The 22,660-nt window shown below is 40.3% G+C and overlaps 1 protein-coding gene across 3 annotated transcripts in view; it reads right to left on the reverse strand.

Annotated features, from left to right (window-relative positions):
* The window catches only part of KANK1 (KN motif and ankyrin repeat domains 1), a 1,631,365-nt gene that overhangs the window by 67,302 nt on the left and 1,541,403 nt on the right, over positions 1–22,660 (reverse strand). For all 3 annotated transcript variants that reach the window (XM_044064327.1, XM_044064324.1, XM_044064326.1), the window contains one exon: positions 13,979–14,179. In XM_044064327.1, coding sequence (XP_043920262.1) covers positions 13,979–14,179 — 201 coding nt within the window. The remainder of the gene's footprint in view (positions 1–13,978; positions 14,180–22,660) is intronic.

The raw sequence follows: 22,660 nt of genomic DNA on the forward strand, positions 1-22,660 counted from the left end.
AGAAAATATAGCACACTGAAACTTCAAGTTAATGAAATATGTTAAGAGTTTACACACTGCTAACGTCATTTTTTAAAGAAGCATCTTTATTGAATTATCAATTATGACAGACAATCATACATTTATACAAATAGAAACAAAACATACTGACATTTTCTCAGTTGCAAACATTATACATCACATATAATCTGCTACAGAGTCACTTTCTGTCAAACATTACATATCTCATTCAATTACTGCCTTCCCTTAAACCTCAACCCTCCTCCAAAACATTATTTTGCACACATAACACTACTAAGTTCATTACTCTGAAACGCCTCCATGGAACTTAAACTTCAATGCAAACATTTTATAAATATCCGCTCTCTGGATATACTGCATATCTCAAAACACTCAATTTATGGAAGAAAACAAAGTGTAATTTTTTTGCTGACTGTATTTTAATATAAATGTCAAAGTCTGCTGCAACAATTTGTGAAAGTCTGCCCAACATCTTCTTATATACTTGTAAATGTGATGCACGTGTTACTTTTCAGAAATAAAGACCACTGACTAGCAATGTAAAGTCTACTTAAAATAAAGTCAAACTGAATCCTACCCTCCACCTAACATAGTGAAATCAGATTGGTCTATGCTGAACATGGCCTACCCCCCAAAATTAAGCTCTGTGATACCTCATTTGCTAAGGGATTTTTACTAGACAACTCCCTCCCAACCACCACCTTCTGCCGTCTTGTCAAATACTTAAATGTACACATCAAGAAAGTGAAAGGAGTGTGGGATATACAATGAAACAGTCACTGTACATCTGTCATTTAATAAATTAAAAATTGAGCAAGTGACTGCACTAACATAGCATGCTGTTCTTTTAGTGGAAAGGAAAGTTATATACATTGTTAGCAGAAGCAATCAATAAGACAGCAAGAGAGTGGTATGCTGCCAGTGAGGACTGCAACTTGTTAAAACCAGAAAAATCTCTGTGACATCAGACGTAAAGTACACCTTGGGCAACTCCAGAGTAAACTCACTCATCAGTGGGCTCTGCTTGTCCTGGTACACAAAGAGCTGTACATGACGAGGTAATGGAGTTGGTCCAGATGGAGAACACAGAACACTGAACAGACTGTGCAAACGGCTGCCTGCAGAAGCAGACCACTTCACACAGATACTGTACCTGTATCATCTGCATGGATTACAGGTTGGCCCATCAGTGATCTCCTCAATGTCAGCAGCAGGGTAGCAAAGCAACAGGTTAAGTACGTAAATAAATAAATAAATAGACACACAAGTTAAGACTGGTGGTGGGTGCTGTGGTAGCGTTGTCGCCTCACAGTAAGACGTCCGGTTCAATTTTCAGGTAGTGCGTCTTCTGTGTGGAGACATGCGTGAATGAGTGTACCTTCATTGAAGGCTGTGCGTCAGGGCTGGTAACTCGGCACGTAAAAATCAACTACCAATCATTAGAGGACCGGAGTTCCGCTGTGGCGACCCCTAACCGGGAAAAGCCGAAAGATGCAAACAAACAAGTTAAGACCGACTTACCAAACTACAATGTTCAAAATGACATTCCTGCAAAAGTGAGAAAGCAGGACACCTGAGCTTCTTCTGAGGGTGCTTAGCCTCTCTGACCCTTTCACCCCATTTATTCAGAATCAACTCTGACACCTTTTTGAAAGGGATGCAGTGACTTTGGTGGAATAATGTCCTTTTGGCCATTTACATGTGGTGATTATGGTTTCACGTTTAGCGAATCACACAATATCACATTTCGATTCTAACTAAAGAGCCTTTGCAGATTTAACTATTGTTTAGTAAAGTTTTGAGAATTCCAAATATAAACAAATTAATTAAACTACTCACTCAAAGGAATGCATGGCAATCTTCAGTCTTCCAGGTTTCTGGTGAAGACAAGCAAGCATCAGACATGACGTGTGAGGAGTAAACAACCTTAGTATATTCAAGAGCAGTTGGTGAAGCCACATTTGGCCCCAGCAATATTAGCAAATTGTGGTGCCAACAACAACAAAAAAAGGCAAAAGTATCCCGGGAAACCTTTTATTCAAGTTCTGAGAAGAAAAATAAAAGACCACCATAAAACTTCTGCCTCTGAAGTTGTAAAATGTGCAGCATTAAATTGCTGCCAGGAAAGAAAGCTGAGAAGTTAAATAACAAAGAGCAACTTCAGCAAGTAATGCAAATGGTGACTCCTTCAACTCTTTATTAGCTGACATCTGCAACTTATCCTCTGTTTCACAAAAATATGCCTGGCCTACATGCAGGGCTAAGGGGACTAAACATTGCATGGCTCGTCTCTTAGTACCTACATCCATAATCAGCAGCTTTTAGTTCCTTAATGTTTGTGTCATCTTCAGTTTAGTCTCTTCCCACAGATCTTTAGTTGCCATAACAGAATTCTTTTTAATCTACATACATAATTACCTTTTCATATCACGTCCTCATAAGGACAGGTATTGCTGAACAAATTCATGCCTGTATACATGGTTTAGCACTACAGCTTTTGTTTCATCTTCATTTTATTTTGTATCCAAAATAGATCTGAACCCATCTCAAAATGTTCCACAACACTGGAAATGCCCTTTTCTGGATTTATCAAGTGCAATATAATATCACCTGCAAATAAACATAACTTTTCTTGATCATCACACCGGTTATATCTTTGAATTTGTGAATCTTATTTTCTTTGCTAATTGCTCTAAATATAAACCAAATAACGGAGGGGAAAAAGAGCATCCCTCCCTACTTCTTCTGTTCAAAGTGGAACCCTCTCACCTTTTGTACATCCGCCTTATTAACACTATTACTCTATCAGGGAATGCAAATGCTATCACTGCCTTACTCTTAAAATCCCAACTGACTTTACTGAATGCTTCCTCTGCATCAAGACTCACCAATAATAGCAATGCTTTTACACTTTGCTTCTTTCTGGAATCTTCATTGTTCTATTAATGCGGTCATAGTCTTACCTCCCCTCTGCAAACATCATGTAGCTTTCTTATACCAAATATACAATGCTATTCTTCTAAATGTCCCTTGCAAATATTTTGCTCATTGTTAATAATGTGTACTAACAAATACTTTGTTATACATATGTAATTGTTAGTACACTAACTCACAATACAAGAGTCATTTCTTTATCTTCTGTACTCTCTCCAGGAATACTGTATAATGTAAATGGATCGAGCATGTTGTGATTTTTTTTTTCTTCATGCATTTTTCTTCTGACAACCATCAGCCTTCCATTAGTTGTGAAACTACTGCTGTATTAAGTAAACTTACCATAACAATAGATGCTCAAATGATCACTGCCGCAGTAATCTTACATGGTGATATTGTGCACAAGATAGAACAGCCAGCTTTCAGAGCTTAAGGGCACCATCTAATAGCACAAACTGTTGAAAGCATGAACAGAGCTGAAGAAACACAGCTTTGGTGCCAAGCCCTTCAGACATTTCATGTCAAATGAACGAGAAAGGCTAGGAAATTGAAAGAGGTCAATGCTTGGCAAGTAAAGAAGTCTTACCATGGCATCACAAATTGCAAAAATAAGGTGGAGGGAGAAAGTGGCTACAGCAGCAGTGATCATTCAAACACCTAATGTTATGTTTAGTTTACTTATACTACTGTGCTATGTTGATCACTGGATCACTTCTGCCAGAGCCCCAAGTAATTATGCAAACCTTCTTGTAGCAGACTACCACTGCCTATGTCTGGGAGGAGGAAGGATGAGAGTCCAAAGAACAGAAAAGTCCTAGCAAAGTTTGTTCTGAACCTGTAGAACGAAAGTAATTTGCAGTGCTTTGTAAAGGTATGCACAAAGGACCAAGTTGCTGCTACTAGAATACTTCTAGAATCCACCCTTTCCAAAAAAAAAAAAATCACTAATGAAGCAAAAGCCCTGGTACAGCAAGCAGTGATCATGCCTGGAAATGACTTTGTTGTGGTAGATATAACAAAAGGAAATAGCATGTGACAACCATTTGGAGATGGTCTGCTCTGACACTGGTTGTCCTTTTTTCTTACCTTCATAAGAAATGAATAAAGTGAACAGAGTTTCTGAAGGTGCTGGTTCTAACAAGATAATGTCATAGTTGTCTGTGGATATCCAGAATATGAAGAATCTTCTCTCTCTCATTTTTAGGTTCTGGAAAGAAGACAGAGATGGCTTTGCGAAAAGTAAAATCTGATAACCACTTTAGGGCATAAAAAGAAGATTAGTTCTCAAGGAAAACATAACTTTTTGTAACACAAAATACAAATGACTCACCACAAGAGTAGGCAACTCAAGACACAGTTTTGTAGAAGTCAATTAACAAAAACTGTTTTTCCAAGTAATGAACTTCAAATCAGCCAATGGGCTGCTTCAAATGTAGCAACATTTAATCTCTCCAACACAAAGTTAAGGTCCCAAGAAGGAGCCACTTGTTTTCTATGAGACCAGGTATGCAACACCCTTTTCAAAAACTTTTAAAATGGATAATGCATTGAAAGGGGAGGATGTATGGGCAGACATGCTGAAATGGCTGACAAATGAACCTTGACAGAGAAGTATGAATCGATAACTCATAAAATATTGTATAACCAGAGAAAGACTAGCCATAAAAGGGTCCTGGTTATTTCCATTTACTAATACAGAATTTCCTAGTAGCAGGCTCCTTTGCCTCCATGAACACTAGCTGCATGTCTTCAGAAAATAGGCACCTAAGAGGTATTAAAACTATCATCCAGGCAGTTAGCTGATGTTTTTTCAAGCTGAGGTGTATCAAACAACCCCTGCATCTTGTAAATAGATCCAGTCTGTGAGGAAGTGTGTAGTAAGTACCCTTGGCCATTTCCAAAAGAAGAGGGTCACCATAACGATCTTTGAAGAGCCCTTCTGAATCTTCAGAATGACCCTGGATCAAGTGGAAAGGGTGAAACTATCTCCAAGGATATGAAATCCATCTGTTTTACAGGCCTGTGTGCAAAGAATCCTGGAGTATAACTCTGTCAGTTTGTTGTGAATGGAGGCAAAAATAATTAAGTAAAGTGTTCCCCATAGATGGATCAAATCCTGGAGGAGCCCCTGATTCCATTTCTGTTTATAAGGGTCTGTCCTCTTCCTGCTCAGCTTGTCCACAACAGCATTTTGCTCTTAACATGCCTGTAGAGTGAGACTGTGTTGAATTGCTGCATCCCAGGCTACCATGGCTAGTCTGCATGGAAGGTAAGATTTGGATCCCTCTAGTCTGTTCACATACCACATTCACTATGGTACTGTCTGTTACGACTTGTACCACCATAGACAACACAGATGATTTTGAGAATTGACATAATTTATGACTGTCAACATCTCTTATATTTCCATCTTATGGTTTGCCTTCTTTGTCCCAAAGACCCTACACTGTTACATTAAAGACCGCTCCCAACACATAATATTCTAATATATGGTTTATCATCACTGTACAAATACAGATATTGTATATAATTTGCTCTGCCAAGTGATCTAGGTGAGATACAGCTTTTGGGACCAAAGAACATGTAAATTATTTATACTGACTACTGTCCCCTCAACTCGAAGCTGAGGAGCAAGAAAAGAAAAAAACACTTCCACTGCAGCAAACGTAGCAAGCTTCTTGCTACAATTATAAGCAACAGTTTTCTACAGTTACGACCACACATTCACCTCACATGAAGTGCATCACTGCTTCAGCTAAGTCATAAATGCAATACTGGCATTCATTTATGAAGCCACAATATCCACAGGGGTTTCATAAATCAATGCTTGCAATGCATTTCTGTACCTTCAGCACCTGCCAATTGCACTCCCTGACAGCTTGCACCTTGGGCAGCTACCCCCTTTGCCCCATACAAGTTGCACATCTTGATGTTTTCCCAAACACTATTATGTTGCACCCAGGTATTTGATGAAATGAGCTGTCTTTTGAATGTATGCATGTACTTGTGCTGTGTGTCAACAGATTTATGTCACAAGCTGTAACCAGATGTACTGATGAAACTGGCTATCTAACTTGATTACTACATTTGTCTTGATGACCTACGTCACAGTTGAGAATGGTCCTCTGACCATTTCACTTACTCATTTAACAAATGTAGATGTGCCAGTTTTGCCAGGCTTTGTCTCTTGCTTTTAGCAGTGACCTACTTTCTTTGTTTAGCCATGGGGAAAAATTAGATTTAACTCATATAGTCCTGGGAAGAGCCTGTGTGTTTAAGACTGAAATGAAGGTAGCATTAAAATATTCTACAGTGTCTTCTAGGGTGAGTAGTTTAAGTGGTGACCAATTACAGTGTTTGAGGATGTTTAGGAAATCTTTGTGGCTAAGGTGATTTTTGTTCCTTATTTGTTTTTACATAGTTTGTTTTGTTGGGTTAATTCTATGTCTAAGTAGATAGGTTGGGAAATGGTCACTGAAGCTATCAGGGAAACATCCAGTGTGAGGGGGAGTAGGCTGGTTTATTTGTTAAGATCCAGTCAAGAATGGAGTGTTTATTGGATAACTTGTTAATCCTAGCAGAAATTTGTATGAGTTGGGTGAAGCCACAGAGGTTGCTGTGATTAGTGGGGATTTAGGAACGGCAGTTTGATCCGTCAATATTAAAATCACCCATGATTATTGTTCCCTGGGGTAGTGATTTTTGTGGTCTAGTTCAATATGTTTTCTAATGTGTGGATGTTACCCCCAGGTGGAATATAGGTTCCAATCATGTTTATATGTTTTTTTTTTGTTTTTTAAGTTAATGTTGAGCTTGGTAAATATCACTTCAACATTATCAAATTTGGGGACGATTTGATCTAAGGCTTCTAGGGAAAGGTGATTTTTAAAGAGCAAGACTAAGCCGCCACCTCTTTTGCCTATTCTATTTTGACATACTAAAACCTGGGGGGAAGAATCTCATTATTGGTGACACTGTGTTTAAGCCATGTTTCAGTAATTAGTAAAATATCAGGTGAGTAGAGAGAGAGGTTGGCATGTAGCTCATAGACTTTGTTAGTGATGCTTCTAATATTCATTTTTAACAGCAAGAAATGGATCGAGCACTTTGTTTCTATGGTGATTGCTGTTGGTTGTGAGTTGTTGGTACTTTGTGGATTTGGGTTTAGATTAGTGTTTGGGCCAGGGTTGGGGTGAATGTCTCCACTGAGTGTTTGTCTGGATGCAATATTAACTAAAGTGTTTAATATTTTGTAGTTATGATATTTTTTTAGAAAATCTAGGAGTTTTGGAGTGAGGGAGAAGAAAGTAGTGTGTATGATGAAAGGCTGTATTGTTAAGGCTAGAGGAAGATATAATAATGTTGGTAGGTTTAAGTGTTTCTGGGTAGAGGGAAGAGGTAGAATGAGATGGGATAGATTCATCCAGTTTGGTGTGGTAGGATGAGATATGTGCAGCTATTGTTAAGATTATTAGAGTAGCTGTATATAGGCGGCCACGGTGGTGCAGCGACCAGCATTGCTGCCTCACAACAAGAGGTTCTCCGGTTCGATCCTCTGCTGGGGTGCCTTCTGTGTAGGGTCTGCATGTCCTCCCTGTGGTCACGTGGGTTTCCTCCAGGTGCTCCGGTTTCCTCCCACATCCCAAAGACATGCTGTAGGTGGATTGGACACTCTAAATTGGCCCTAGGTGTGTGTGTGCATGTGTGCCTTCTGTGGTAGGCTGGGCGCCGGGCTGGCAACTCGACACTGTAAAACTCCACTGCCAATCATGAGCGGACAGGTGATCCGCTGTGGCGACCCCTAACTGGGAAAAGCCGAAAGAAGAAGAAGAAAAAGATTAGAATAGCTGTATATAAGTGTAATTGGCTGTTAAATTTCAGCTGGGGTTGAGTGGAAGCAATATTAATTAGTTTGGCTGGTGTCTTGTAGGTAGGCATTGTAGTAGAATTGATGTAATTTAGAGTGAGTTGTTTTGTATTATTATGGGATGAGGGAGGCGAGGTTTAATGACTTATTATTGACTGTACTATTTAATGTGCTATTAACCCTTGTAAACCCTGAAAATTAACCCTTAAATGACACAAATGTTCAGCTACATGGCTTCTGAATGCCGCTGGCTTTTTTTATTTTACACATCTTTATTAAGACATTCAGGTCAATAATGCCAAACCACACTAGCTCTCCAAATGACATGGTTCCCCTTATTATGAGCCTGTAACTAAAAGTGCATTGTGACACTAGTCAGTCTTATGGGTGTTTCCATTTATGGACTATACTGGAACCTGGTGTAGCCACTGATAAATACAAAGTCAGTTTGCTGCATTAAGACAGCAGAGAATAAGCGATAATGGAAAACACACACGTGTGCACACGCACACAGTTTTGAAGCTTTAAGATAGTTTTCCTTTCAAGTATAAGCAGGCAACACCACAATAATGCTACAAATGTGAATTTTTTTTCTGTGTTAGGCTCTGCAGACATCATTGTCAAAGTGCTCCTCCCTCTGGTAGCTGTAAGCATTCAGGTTATGATAACGTGCCAAGTGCTAATAACCAACCTTTACACAGTATTCAATAAGCCACTTAATGTGTACCATATCTCCAGTTAAATTTGGTTCTTTTATGCACATTAACTCACAGCTGCATTCTGAAGGTGACAGGGCACACAGGACTGATTTGGTTACACTGTATAAATGTAACAGCTAAAATTCAAAATATAACTTCCCCATGTTTCACTGTGTCCACTATACAGCTAGAATGTTGCCTTAACATCCACTTAGCCTAAATGTTTTGACCCACAGAACAGTTTCAGCTGGGTTGTACTGTATCCAATAAGGTTCAACTATACATTTTCACTAACCAGTCAAACACACAGACGGAATGGCCACACAGTATCTAATGTTGAGATAAACAGTAGCAGTGACAACTATTCAGCCTGAGAATCAGGATATGTTTTGTTAATTGGTACTAGATGAGTAGTTAAATGCAACACACTAGATTTTGCTGATGTATATCAATTAGCTATGCGTTCTGGTGCACACTACACCCAGTACAGAGTAGTCTAATCAAATCCAGTATTGGTATTTGCCGTATAGCATCTGAATTAATAAGAACTTCAGTAATGAATTATTTTCAAACTCCACTACTGCCATCATTACTCTGATACATCCAGGCCACAATGTAGTAAAAAGATGGGTCACTGCTGCGGCTTTAAACATTTAGTTATCTTATTGTTAATAATGCTAAATGCAACTAATGTGAACATCCATTTAAATCTTTTGTCTAGTCTTGAGTAAGGGATTATTGTAACAATGTCTGTAAGTTCACATACTATGCTCAGAGCTGAACAGTGAATACAATGAAATTAGATACCAGGAATATGCTATGTACAGTACTGTGTGTCACTTTTACAAATTATTTCCATCTGGAACTTTGACACCTTACAAGTTTAAATGTAAAGCAAATACATTAGTTAAACTGAACAAGTTAAGCAGCTTTTGCCTTACTTATTCAATTTAAACTATTTCCTCACATTTAATCTGTTTAATCACAGCACTGAATGCCACAAATTAAATACCAAAATTATGGTAAACTGAAATAGATGTGCTGTGGGTGGTCTAGAAAGGTTAAATTTGGACTGGAGAGGAATACAGTTAGGAAAGCTGGCATGTAGTTCTAAAAATCTTGGCTACTCCCCTAATCCAAAATGCTATACCATTATCTTAACATCCTTTATAGCTGTCTCACTCTAGTACAAATGCCATGTTCCTGTGAAAGGTGACACTGCATTGACATTGTGTTTGTATACTTTGCATATTATATATGCTTTCTGTTTACAAGCAAGGCAAATGAAAGCAATCTGACTATTTTAATGTGTGCCTAGAAAAGTTGCAGTAATCCAATTGTGTCAGGGTTGCCACCTTTTCAAATGCCCAAAGTGGGAAATTGTTTGTAAAAGTGTCAGACTTTGCAGGACAAAACATACAGTACAAAGGATAGAACTTCACTTTTTTGTCAAAATAAAATATTATTCTTGTAGCATTTGAGTTGCTTATGCTATTTATTATAACATTTAGGGGTTACAGATAAAAAAATAACTGCTTTATGCAACTATTTAAGAAAAGCTAGGAAATACTTTTGTCCAAAAATCTCAAGACATTTGCCATTTTTTCAATTTTTTTCGCACGACGCAATTGCCCAAAGAGGGACTGTCCCTTGCGAAGTAGGACAAGTGGTAGCCCTAAATTGTGTGACTAAAGTAGGCAGCAAGTACAGCAGAAACACATCACATTTCAGCATCTACAGACACAAAAACTAGCAAAAGCAGAGGAAATGATAGTTAAACTGACTTGATGGTTTCAGTAACAAATTAGGCCATACTTCAGAATATAACATCACGACTGAAGGGTGAGGAGGAGATGCAGGCTTGTACAGGAGGCTGAAAATTACAAGTCAGGTATAAGGGGTCATACCTCTAAAAGCTGCACTGGTTCTGGAACCAGACTTCTGTGACAGGAGTGATCTTATTCCTACCCTGGAATTCATTCTTGGAATAGGCCCCAAAGTGGGTGAGAGGATGCTTGGAAGCCCTCAGCTAGGTGCTGTACACTGGGAGTTTGAGTTTGTATCCGTAGATGAAGGGTGATCTCAGTGTTACTGCAAGTTACAGAAATAATCTCTGTTTAACATGCATATGTACCCAATAGCTGTTCACAGTATTTCACCATTTTGGACACAGTGGGCATCTGTGTGTAATCTGTGCTCAATAGGTTCCCCCTACTGACTATAGTTCTGCTGAAGACTTCAACACTCTTTTGGCAGTAATGCAGACACTTGTAAAGGGTATGAATAGAATGAATGCCTGATCTGAACCCAAATGAACTGTTATCAGATATTTATGCTAATCATGTACTGCTCAAAATGAATACTACATTCAAACAATGCACATGAGTGCATTTGGTAACGGAGAATCTTGAGACAAAGTATGATTATCAACTCTGCAGAAGTGTCATCACACGGAATCATAACCTCTGGACACTCAGGTTAACAAGGCAGGAGCTGGGTGACATTGTGGTGGATGAACAAACCTGTGAAATCAAAGAGTGTAGTGAAGGTGCTCTGGGAACTCCAACTCCCACCAACAGAACGATTTTGTCTGCATATCAAAGGAGGTCAGACATGTCCAAATGAACCCTGTGCAAGACCTTAACAGCAAGGTGGTTGCAAAGAACTGGGACTGAAAAGTGGTTGGTCCCTGACACAGCAGTAAGAGGGCAATAACAGATGCCAGTGATGAAGGAAACCATCAAGTTAAAAAAAATCTTACATACAGCACTAGCAGGCAGTCCTCCAGATCCAACATGTAATGACAGGGAAAAAAGGGAACAGCTGAAGAAGTTGCTGACTAAAGGCCAAAGCATGGAACAGTTTGGCAAAACAATGGACTACATCATAGCATTTCACATATGGGAAGGCTAGAAAGTGAGATCTGCATCGTTCCAAACAAGATTAAGATAAAAAAAAGCAGACAAATCAGTACATAGTCCAAACTGTGTGTTGACTAGTCCATTATAGGAAATCTTCCATCTGTGATTGATACAGTTCAGAACCGATTACCAACCACTGCACCAGTTTGCTGGGAAGGGGGGACGAGGTAAGAAAAAAGTAGCCGATGGCTGGCTTGCCTTTTCATAAGGGAAGCATCTTACCTATCAAATGTCCCCGATTTTCATGGACATCCCTGATTGTGACTCAAATTTTAGCAACATCCCAGTTAATCCCTCCTGAAAGTGGTGCCCTTTGGAGAAAAAGTGGTGAATTAAACTTAATGACAATAATTAGAGTTACAGACTTATTTTACATAAAAAAATGTAGATTAATTCACATTCTGTTATATTCTTTCAATGTCTCAAGTTAATAGTACTGACATTTTAAAACAGTCTCCTATTGTCCCCAATTATTTCTAGATTTACACCCGATTCTTTGAGAGCTGCTAAAGACGTGAAGGCTACATCCTGTAATTTAACACTATGTTGATCACACTGCTGTTAGCTGTGCAGGTAAGATAATCTGGGTTGCAAGCATATCAAAGCTAAAGCTCGAGGACAGCTCGACAACCACAGATTTATAAAAGCCATGGGGTAAAAAAAAACACCCAGTAGTACACAACAAAAAAATGCCTCCTGTAGTACACCAACTGGGCATGCCAATCAGCACTTGCACAGTAATAAGAGTAATATGAGTGAATGAAGACACTCAGAACCTGTGTGTGTGTGTGTGTGTGTGTGTGTGTTTATGAGCTAGCCATGACAAAAGCAATAGTTAATAAGAAACTAGGGAAGTGTCGAACATCAAAACAGGAAAGTACATCTCAGGGAATAACTGTTAAAAAGGAAACATATGTATAATATATGACGTTAATAGAGACATTTTAAAGTTACATGGTTTCTTTTCTATAACTGTACGTGCACTTTATGTCACTGTTCAATGTGTGAATTTAATAAAGGTGTTAAAAAAACAGGAAAGGGCACCAATGTATTTATATTTGAATACATAAAACACATAAGAAAAGGCATGAATGCAAGCAAGTGAGATGTTACTGAGCAAAGGAAGACAATGTCAACAATATACGATGTCTATGGCTTTAGTAAGAGAGCAAGGCGGTGATATTAAACACTTGTCTAAACAGGTAAAGACTAAGTAGTCTACGAACAGCTCTTTTTACATGTGATGGTAGTTGGTAGAAGAAGGGATCAGTTCAAGTACAGATGAGGGGTAAGCGTATGCCAAATGTGATGCAAAAAGGACAAACAAGGCAAACAATGCAATAGCATCACTGAGCAAAGAAAATGGAGGAAAGCTCTCTATAGGTCAAGTCACGGGCACTAATAAGCATGTTAATACATATGGCACTCCTACAATTTCCTGAGTACAACTGCTTCCTCCTTAACTTGCCTGTTATGGATGGGATTTCTATATGGGTTCAGGAGAGGGATGACTGAGTGACTGAAGTTAAGAGACGTAAGTTTTGACCTTGGTGTACTAAGTGCTAACAAACCCGGGCTAAGAATATGTTCTTTTCTACACACATTGCAGAAGGGCAGACAGACTGCAGTTCACAGATTCATGATTAACAGGTTGCAAAGGTCCACATCAAAATCTAAGAAGAAAGTGAAAGAAATCAACATGTAATCAAGTGACAGAAGAGGCTTGCAGGTAAAAATAAATCTCAGGAAGGAAGCCTTTCCTGAGAGAAAGGTGCTTGGGAATAGTACAAGTATTTTTAGCAAATGTGTAGGATAACACCAACACCTTTTTGCGGAAAAAAATTACTGTTAAAAAAAGTCAAAGTCAGACATAGTACTACTGGAATTCATACAGAACCAAAAAAAAAGGGGGGGGGGGGTCATCCTGCAGTGTTTTTCTCTTAGTACAGACATAAAAAGTGGCACAAGAACCTTGGCTGCTATTAATATCTACAGTTCAGTGTAAGATGGCTATGCTGTGATATCTTAACACAGAGCATTTACTAGAGGTGTGAGGAAGCCTTTATTCACAGAAAAAGTGGTACAAAGCTGAAAAGTATTAAATGTAAATATTACAGAATCTGCAAATGGTGAAACATTCAAAATACATGAAAAAAATAGTGAAATGACACTGAACTGGATGTGGGTGTGCAGATCAAGAATGGGCTCAAAGTAAGGTTTGTGGTAATAAGGGAATTCATCCACTGTCAAGTGTTATTTTCTATTTCACAATTTAATGGTTCCTCAAAGATTTAATATACAGCTGAAGACAGTAATAGTGGTGATGAGAAAACCAGATACTTAGCCAGCATTCAAAAACACTTGCACACTGCCATGAAATCAACAATGAAGTGACAGACCTATGGCAATATATCTACAGAGGACAGGCAGTCTCTTCTAAAAAAAAGTAGTACCTTATCTTTTCAGTTATTATTTTACAATACTGTACAGTTAACCATGCCAAGTAAGAGATAAAGGAGAACACTTATATGACTTACGTTGTCCGTTAAAGTTGCATTACATCCTGATTGACTCAGTAGAAGTTTAACTATTTCCACATGGCCATGTTCACTGGCACACATCAAGGCTGTAGAACCTTCATCATCCTGGATATTCACATCTGCACCACAAACTAAAAGGGCTTTTACCATATCCATCCGTCCGTGACTTACAGCAAGCATCAGAGCCGTCTGCCCTGCCTAGACACAGAATGTCAAAAGTTTTAAGAATAAACACAGTTATGAAATATCCATCACACTATAATGCAAAACGACATTAAAACAGTGATTTTTATTCTAGCACATTGCACTAAAAGTAGTGTCATTTCATAGAAAAGCTTCAAAAACAAAACATTTTGCTATTGTGCATTTTCTTACACTTTGACTTATACACATTGCTGTTTACAATTGAAGAAACCATAATACACATTTATTAAATCTACTGGGTCTGCTCAAATTCCTACAATTCTACAGCTGCAGGTTTGGGAATTTGAACAAGCTGTTTATCCAAACAGTGGTTCAGCCTATAACTGAATACAGGCACTTGCACACAATGGACCACTTACCAAATGCAATGTAGGAGCTGCTATATAGAAAGCTACAGTCATCTAGGAGCATCCTTATAGGGAAAACAGTGACAGGAAGGCCACAGATGAGGAAAACAATTCAAATGAGTAAGTACAGTCAAACAGGGTGAGGTGGCAGAAAGCAGTGCAAGGGAATCAATAGTTATTTTAGGATGAAGTCACACAAAATGGGATTAAAACAAAGAATAAGACTTTGGGCAAGCGGAGAAAAATGGGAGTTTCTTGGAAGTTTGGTCAGACTGCAATACTCTGATTTTTAAATACATGACAACGGCATAAGCATTCAGCGAAGAAAAGTAATAAAAGGTAAATGCAAAATATGCATACAAATTATTAATTTAAAAATTACTGAAGACCTAAACATTTTAATACGTTAATTGGAGGATCTCATCCGTAGAGCAATGAAATGCAGTACTTTAAATAAACTGCATTAAAAAAGTGATATATACAGGAAGATCCAAGCAGTAGGCAAGGAAGCCTTACAAAAAGAAGTGGAAAACTAAAATAGTCAAGTAGTATTTTAAAATGAAATCTCTCTACTGCAACATTTAACTAAAGCTGCACACCACAGCAGTGTATCTGACCCAAACATATTGAAGACCTGAATGCAACAAATTGTTTATATGAAAGGTACAAGTGTATTAAATGACAGTGTTCCCTTACCTAAACTAGTTTACTTTGTTAATCAGGTAAATCCAATTAGCACAAGGGAGAAGCACTGTCCTGTTTACTGTAGAACGCTAAGGGATGCAAACCTATTGATTACACAATAAAGCTCATCAGCAACTGCTAGCCTTAACCCTTTTGTATAAACTTCTAGATATGTTCAGAAGCACTGAAACTGCTGTGAAAGATGCCAAAGGGGCCCACAATACCACCAATGCTGGAATTCCGCTTTGTGTCAGTGACTACACAAAGGAAAGTATGGCAAATGGTGACTATATGGCAGTTAGCCAGCAGGACGTTGGCTAAGTTCTGGGAACTTGTGCTGCAGTTGTAGTGACAACAAGAATGGAATACTGTGAAAGAAAAATTACTTTTAAATCTGTACACTCAAAACATGCATCTCTGGGGTCTAGTATAACCTGTGCAATGGCCTTCTGGTAGAACTCTGCATCTATTCAAAAGACTCCATCCTTAATGTGGGGGGAGGGGGTTATCTCCTCTGCATCCTATTTACTTAGATCAACTCTGAGTTTGCAGCATCTCAGGGAAAGAGAAATTTCCCTTACCACAACCAATTAGCTCCCCTATGCAATACATTTCAGGTGTTTTTTGTTGGACTGATTGCATCCAAATTGGGCTTGATCCATCTTCAGACATAAAGCTACATTACTTACAAACTACCTTGCAGTTGGGCAACCTTGTTAGTTATATTAAGTAAAAGACTGCACACAGAAAAGCTTCCTGCATAAGGGTAGAGGGTGGGGTCTTACTTGTCCTTCCTTTGACATTTTCTCACCTCTTTGATAGATATTATAATTAGGTCTTATCAACATGGACTTGATTTGATATACTATAAACAATGAAGATGCAGACTTTCAAGAAGAACTACACCAGACACTACACCTTCTAGAGCAAAGAATCATCTGTAAGTAAACAAAAAGAAACATAATATAATGATAACTCCCAAAGCCTTCCCAATAGTTTTTTCATTTGCTCCCTGATACCCCATGATCACCTGACCTCCATCATGCCCATCCAACTGGCACATGCACACTTCCAGGAGATGACAGCCTTACAAGCCCATTCAATCCTCCCAGAAGTTGAGGATTCAAGAAGCTACAGTGGAGACAACAAGAAACCCCTTAAAAGCCATGTTCCCTTGAAATACAAGAAAGTACAGTTGTGTACACTTAGCATAAATGTAGATGTTCGAGTGTATTCACTGTTGCAGTCATCACATTTGGGTCATCAGCTTGCAGTAGCCCTCAGTCGGCCTGCTTATCAAAGTCTTGGGTCCTGTGTCGGTTGCTATCTCATCTTTCGTGATGTTGGGGGTATGAAGCATGCAGCCGACGCCATTACATCAGTTTTTCTTGCCCCGGATGTCAGGTGCCCCCCCCAATGGGAAGCAATTATATATATATATATATATATATATATATATATATATATATATTATACATACACATACATACAGACAAGGTTACACCTCCAACAAAAGAAAAAATACACCAAAAAGCTTTTAAGCATAGTAAAGGAGAGTAAAGGTATAGCCAAAAGAAGTCAGGGGGCTGGAGGTAGGGTAACCAGGACTGCAACAGTGAATACACTCGAACATCTACATTTATGGTAAGTGTACACAACTGTACTATGTTCTTCATGTTTCACTGTTGCAGTCATCACATTTGGGTAGATTTCCAAAGTTGAGGGGAGGAGGCATTTAGATAGCATTAGTACCAGCTATAAGGCCCTGCAAGACTGCAGTGGCAAAGCCAGCTCTGGATTTAGAGAAAATTGGCAAATGGTAATGCTTGGTGAAAGTATGTACAAAACTCCAGGTAGCAGCTTCTAGGATGTCCCTGGTAGGTACACCTCTGAGAAAGGCTGTAGAGGTAGATGCAGCCCTGGTTGGATGCGGTCTAATCCCCTGTGGGATAGGTTTTCCATGGTGCTTACAGCAGAAATGAATGCAATGGCCTATCCATTTAGAAATGGCTTGTTTTGAAATAGCCTTCCCCTCTGCTCCTGCAGCAAATGCCACCAGCAGTTGTTCAGATTTCCTTTGATGTTTAGTCATGTCCAAGTAAAATCTAAGTTGTCTGTGAACATCTAAGGAGTGCAGTATCCGTTCCCCTATGTTCTGTGGATAAGAAAAGAAGGTAGGCAAATGAATGGATTGATTAAGAGCCACACTGGATACCACCTTGGCCATGAAAGAGGGATTGGTCCTGAGGGAAACCCTGTCCACATGAAAGATGATGAAAGGCTCCACTGCCATAAGGGCCTGTACTTCAGATACCCTTCTTGCTGAAGTGACTGCTAAAAGGAAGGCTGTTTTCCAAGAAAGAAATTTTAAATCTGCACTTGCAGGTGGCTCAAAAGGAGGAAGAGTGAGTTTTTCCAATACAAAGTTTAGGTCCCAGGCTGGAATTGGGGCTCTCCCGGGTGGTCTTAAGTTTTTGGCCTCTCTGAGCTTGAGCAGTGGGTGAGAGAAGAGGGGTGGTTCTGTGTTATAATGAGCTGAAATGGCTGAGGATTGAATTTTAATGGAGGAAAAAGAAAGGCCCTTGTAAAGCATCTCAGTTAAGTATTGAAGAATCCGAGGTAAATTGGGCGCTGCTGTACCCATCCCTTGAATTTGGTTCCAGGCATGGAATCTTTTCCATTTTTCAGCATAAGATTTTCTAGTACTAGGCCTCCTTGCCTCCAAAATGACATCCAACACTTGTTTACTGAGGGGTGGTAGCGGAGAGATTAGGTAATTAGCCAAGCTGCCAGGTTCAGGGTTTGAAGCTGAGGGTGCAGAATCCGGTTCTCTTGTTGTGACAACAGGGAAGGGATCTGAGGCAGGTGCCATGGAGCCAGCAGTGACGCACTGCGCAAGAGGGGTACCAGTGTTGGCGTGGCCAGTCTGCTGCAATCAGTATCGTCCTTGGTTTGTCCTGTTTGATCTTTAGCAGTACCTTGGGTAGGAGAGGCAGAGGAGGAAAGGCCTCAACTGATAGGATTTTCCAGCTGAAGGACACAGCATCCACTTTCCAAGCTTGTTTGTGGGGAGTCCTTGTGCAGAATTTGTCCAATTGGTAGTTCTGGGGGGAGGCAAACAGGTCTATATCTGGGCTCCCCCATTTGTTTGTCAACATGTTGAAAGTCTTTGGTTCCAGTTTTCACTCGTGTGGGTCTATGAGATTTCTGCTTAGTTCATCTGCCAGTGTATTTAGTTTTCATGGCAGGAATTGAACCTGTAGATGCACTTGGTAGCTCAAGGCTGTGTTCCACAGAACCATGGCTAGTCTGCAGAGGGTATAAGAGTGGATGCCCCCCTGCATGTTTATGTACCACATAACAGTGGTGTTGCCCATCTTTACCATTAATTGTCCTGAAAGAATGTGGTCCTTGAAGGCTGTCAGAGCATTCTGTACAGCTAACATTTCTTTTTGAGTGATATGCAGGTGCATTTGACTTGGGTTCCATTTGCCCTGAATGCACTTCCCTGCCAGGTGAGCCCCCCATGCATAGTCTGATGCGTCTGTTGTTAGTGTTTGGGCAGCAGGGGGTAGAGTGAATGGTAGTCCCTTGTTTTGGTGGCAGGCCTCTGCCCACCAAAGGAACTCTAACCACAGTCAAGGTATGACAGGAATCATTGCTTCTAGGTCCTGAGAATGTTGACACCCATAGGCTTTTTAGATACCATTGTAGTTTCCTCGTATGCAGTCTTGCATATGGAATTAGTAGAATGCAGGAGGCCATGAACCCCAAGGTTTGCAGTATTTGCCTTGCAGCTAGCAGGGTTTGTTTGAAGCAAGTTGTGAAATGAATTTGTTTCTCTGGCGTGAGGAAAGTCATCTGGGAAGTTGTACTCAAGCTTGCTCCCAGGAATATAATTTGTTGACAGGGTACCAGATGTGATTTCTTTTTGTTTATGGTGTACCCCAGACAAGTTAGCACCTTTTGTACAAATGCCAGATGATTCATAAGTATGTCCTGGCTTTCTGCCTGAATTAGACAATCGTCCAGGTATGGATATATTTTAATATTTCTTTGCCTGCAAAATACAACGACTGGAGCTAGGCACTTTGTGAATAACCTGGGCACAGTAGATAAGCCAAAGGGCAGTGCAGAGAAGTGATAGTGCAAGTAGCCTGCTTTGAAGCGTAGGTATCCTCTGCAAGATTCCCCGATTGGGATATGCAGGTAGGCTTCCTTTAAATCGAGTGTTGCCAACCAGGCATCCTTGCCTAGCATAGGAAGCAACTAGTGAAAAGTTGGCACCTTGAATTTTGGAATCACCAAAAAAGGTGTTTAAGGTAGACAGGTCCAGGATAGGATGCCATGAGTTGTCTTTTCTGGGTACCAGAAAGAGTCTTGAGCAAAAACCTTGTTCCTTTTCCTCTTTCTGGTACAGTCTGAATAGCCTTTATGCATGAGAGAGAGAGAGGACTTGCTTTTGAGCCTCTGCCCACTGATTTGGGGTAGATCTGGCCAACCGTTTGGGGTTGGTAACGTATGGAATTGAAATCTGTATCCTTGGGAAACTATATTTAAGACCCATTTGTCCTGGGTAATAAGTTCCCAGTTTTTTGCCTGGAGAGCAATCTTTCCCCCTAAAGGAGCAGTCTGTTGAGAAGTGCTTGGAAGTTTTAAAGTTAAGTCATTGAGACAGTTTACCATGGGGGGAGTCTTACTACTCCCTGATTTGGAAGAGGGAGCCTCCCACTGCTTAGTCCTGTGCATACCCTGGGACTGAAGCCTGGGTGTTCTGCTGGATCTGGGTTTGGACTGAAGACTTGGAAGAGGCAGGAAAGGACCAATTCTTAGAGGGCCAAAGCCTACTAAATCTTGGAGGCTATACTTGCAGGAAATCTTTTAACAGTTTGCATAGATTTAGCTTTTTCCTCCATCTTTTTAAGAACTTCTTCTGCTTTGTTGCCAAACAGGCGGTCCTGATTTAAGGGAGCATCCAATAATTTAGCTTTAACATGATCTGGCAAGGATTGCTTAAGCCAAGCATGCCTTCTAAGTACAGACCCAGTGACAGCAGCCCTGCAAGATGCCTCTAGTGAATCAAAACCACATTGCAAAGTATGTTTTCCAACCTGTTCAGCAGAATGCATTAAATCCTGTAAATCCTTATTTTCAGCACAATCAGGAATCAACATCATTTTCTGTTTAAGCAGTCCAATAATATGCTGCTGATACTTTAACATATGAAACTGGTAGTTTACGGCCCTAATGGCCAAAGTTGCAGAAATGTATACCTTCTTACCCCATCTATCCAGCACCCTGGAGTCTCTATCAGAGGGGGTAGGATTTTTGGCAGTACTAGCCTTAATGCCCTTGGGTCCCTGTGAAATGGTCTCAGGATCCGCAGTGGGAATTTTTAAAAAAGGAACTTGTGAGAGTCGGGAACCCTGTAATATCGATCAGGTTTTCTGGGAGCAGGAGGTAAATAATCAGGGGCCAAGCTGGATTCCAAAAAGTCATCATCCACAATGTCCAGTACAGGAGGGATAGCTAAAGGCCTGTGCTGGGGCAGGAGTAAGAAATCCCTATGCCTCTTTTTAGAAGCAGAGTAATCCTGGCTTTCCTAACTAAAATGCTCCCTAAGAGTATGCAAGGTTTCACCAAAAGAGAAATCCTCTCGGGGGGGGGGGGGGGGAGCAGAGGGAATAGAGTCCTCTGCATCAGAATCCTCATAAGTAGATAAGGGTAAATCCTGGTCATCAGAGGAAACAGAAATTTCAGAATCCTGGTCAGAAGTATCATAAGCAAATTCAGTCCTAGGTCTCTTAGAGGGGGAAGGTTGGCTTCCCCTGATTAAAGTAATAAGGTCTTCAGCCATTCTTAACATTTGTTTTTTAGGCATAGAGGCCTGACCATGCAGTCTGGGCGCCAGTTTTCTAGTCATGGTTTGAGATTTAAGCCTTGAAGAAGAAGATGGCATCAGTTTAATATGCAAGTCAGTAGGCCTGAATACACCCTCAGAAGCCAGTGCCTGCACAGCGGCTCCGGACCCATCCAAGGTAGAGACATCCGCAGGTTCCACGGTTGAAGCATTAAAGCATCGCGGCATACAGGACTCCAAATGGGTCTCAGTAGAGGGCTGTGAATCTGAAGTAGCGGGTATCAGGGGCTCGAAATCACCTCACTGAGTGTCGGCGAACTGGCAAATGGCTTAGGAAAAGCGCCGTCAGCAGCTTTGGACTTAGGCGGCCTATTTCTGTCATTATCTTTGCGTTTTTTCCGAATGTCGGTAGTTGGATGGCTTACCGAAGACACATCTGGATAATTAAACCGAGCACCAAAATATTTAGAAACGTAAATATACCGACGATGAATAGTTCATTGCTTAAATAAGGCACAAAGCTGACAGCGAGGTACGTCGTGGTCAGGGCCTAGGCAAGGAATACAGTACGAATGGAAATCTTTATGAGGTATTTGCTTTCAACAAGAAATACAGTTATTGACTTTTACTGACATCAGTTTAGAGCAAGAAAACGTTTCCCCAACAAGGTACCTAGCTTTAGTTGAAGACTTCGATTATGAAACTCGAAAACGAAAATTTCAGGAGTCTAATTTGCTTCTGCTTCGGGCGCTGCATGGCAAGAAATACTGATGTAATGGCATCGGCTGCATGCTTTATACCTCTGACTACCTGACGTCACGGAAGATGAGACAGCAACCGTTGCAGGACCCAAGACTTTGATAATCAGGGCGACTGAGGGCTACTGCAAACAGACAACCCAAATGTGATGACTGAAACACAAAGAACATCCTGCAGTGATCTTTGGTGTCTAAGAGGGATTCTAGAGAGTCTCATGCAGGCATGGACTCCTCAATCCCCCAACCACAGAAACGCAGGCAGACTTCACTGCTTCATTCCTCTGTCTTCCCCAGGCTTCTACTCCAGGGTTAGAGTCACTAATCAAACTCGGGTCTTCCGGATCACAGCTGGGGCTTTACGACTCTACAGGTGTAGAGATGGTATATCCAAATATAACATCCCTATGATTTTTCCCAGTCATTTCTGGTGGCCTACTTGAAGACTACACAATTCAGTGCAGTGCTCTACAATTGGCCAGACCGCTAAGGTGTAACTGAACATGCTTTTGAGAGTAAGATGTGCTGCAGAATACAATGTTCTGACTGTAATACATATTCACTGGCTCAAAGCTTACATTTCTGCCATGCCTCATGATGCAATATTTACTGACATGAAAGGTAAAGTCTTACTACTACACCAATATACATTTTTGTAACACCATCTTGGAGAATTTTTTGGCAGTGTTCATATTTGATTATCCATAGCCCATTTCATATGTAACGGTAGTCCAAAAAGAAGTCTCGCCACTATACAACCCTGTGGGATACCACTGGTAACAATCATCAGGACTGGATGGGTAACCCACTGAACTACACACGGACAGAC

Source organism: Protopterus annectens, chromosome 2.part2 (genome assembly GCF_019279795.1).
Source record: "Protopterus annectens isolate FY-2018-M chromosome 2.part2, PAN1.0, whole genome shotgun sequence".
NCBI classification, from domain to species: Eukaryota; Metazoa; Chordata; order Ceratodontiformes; family Protopteridae; genus Protopterus; species Protopterus annectens.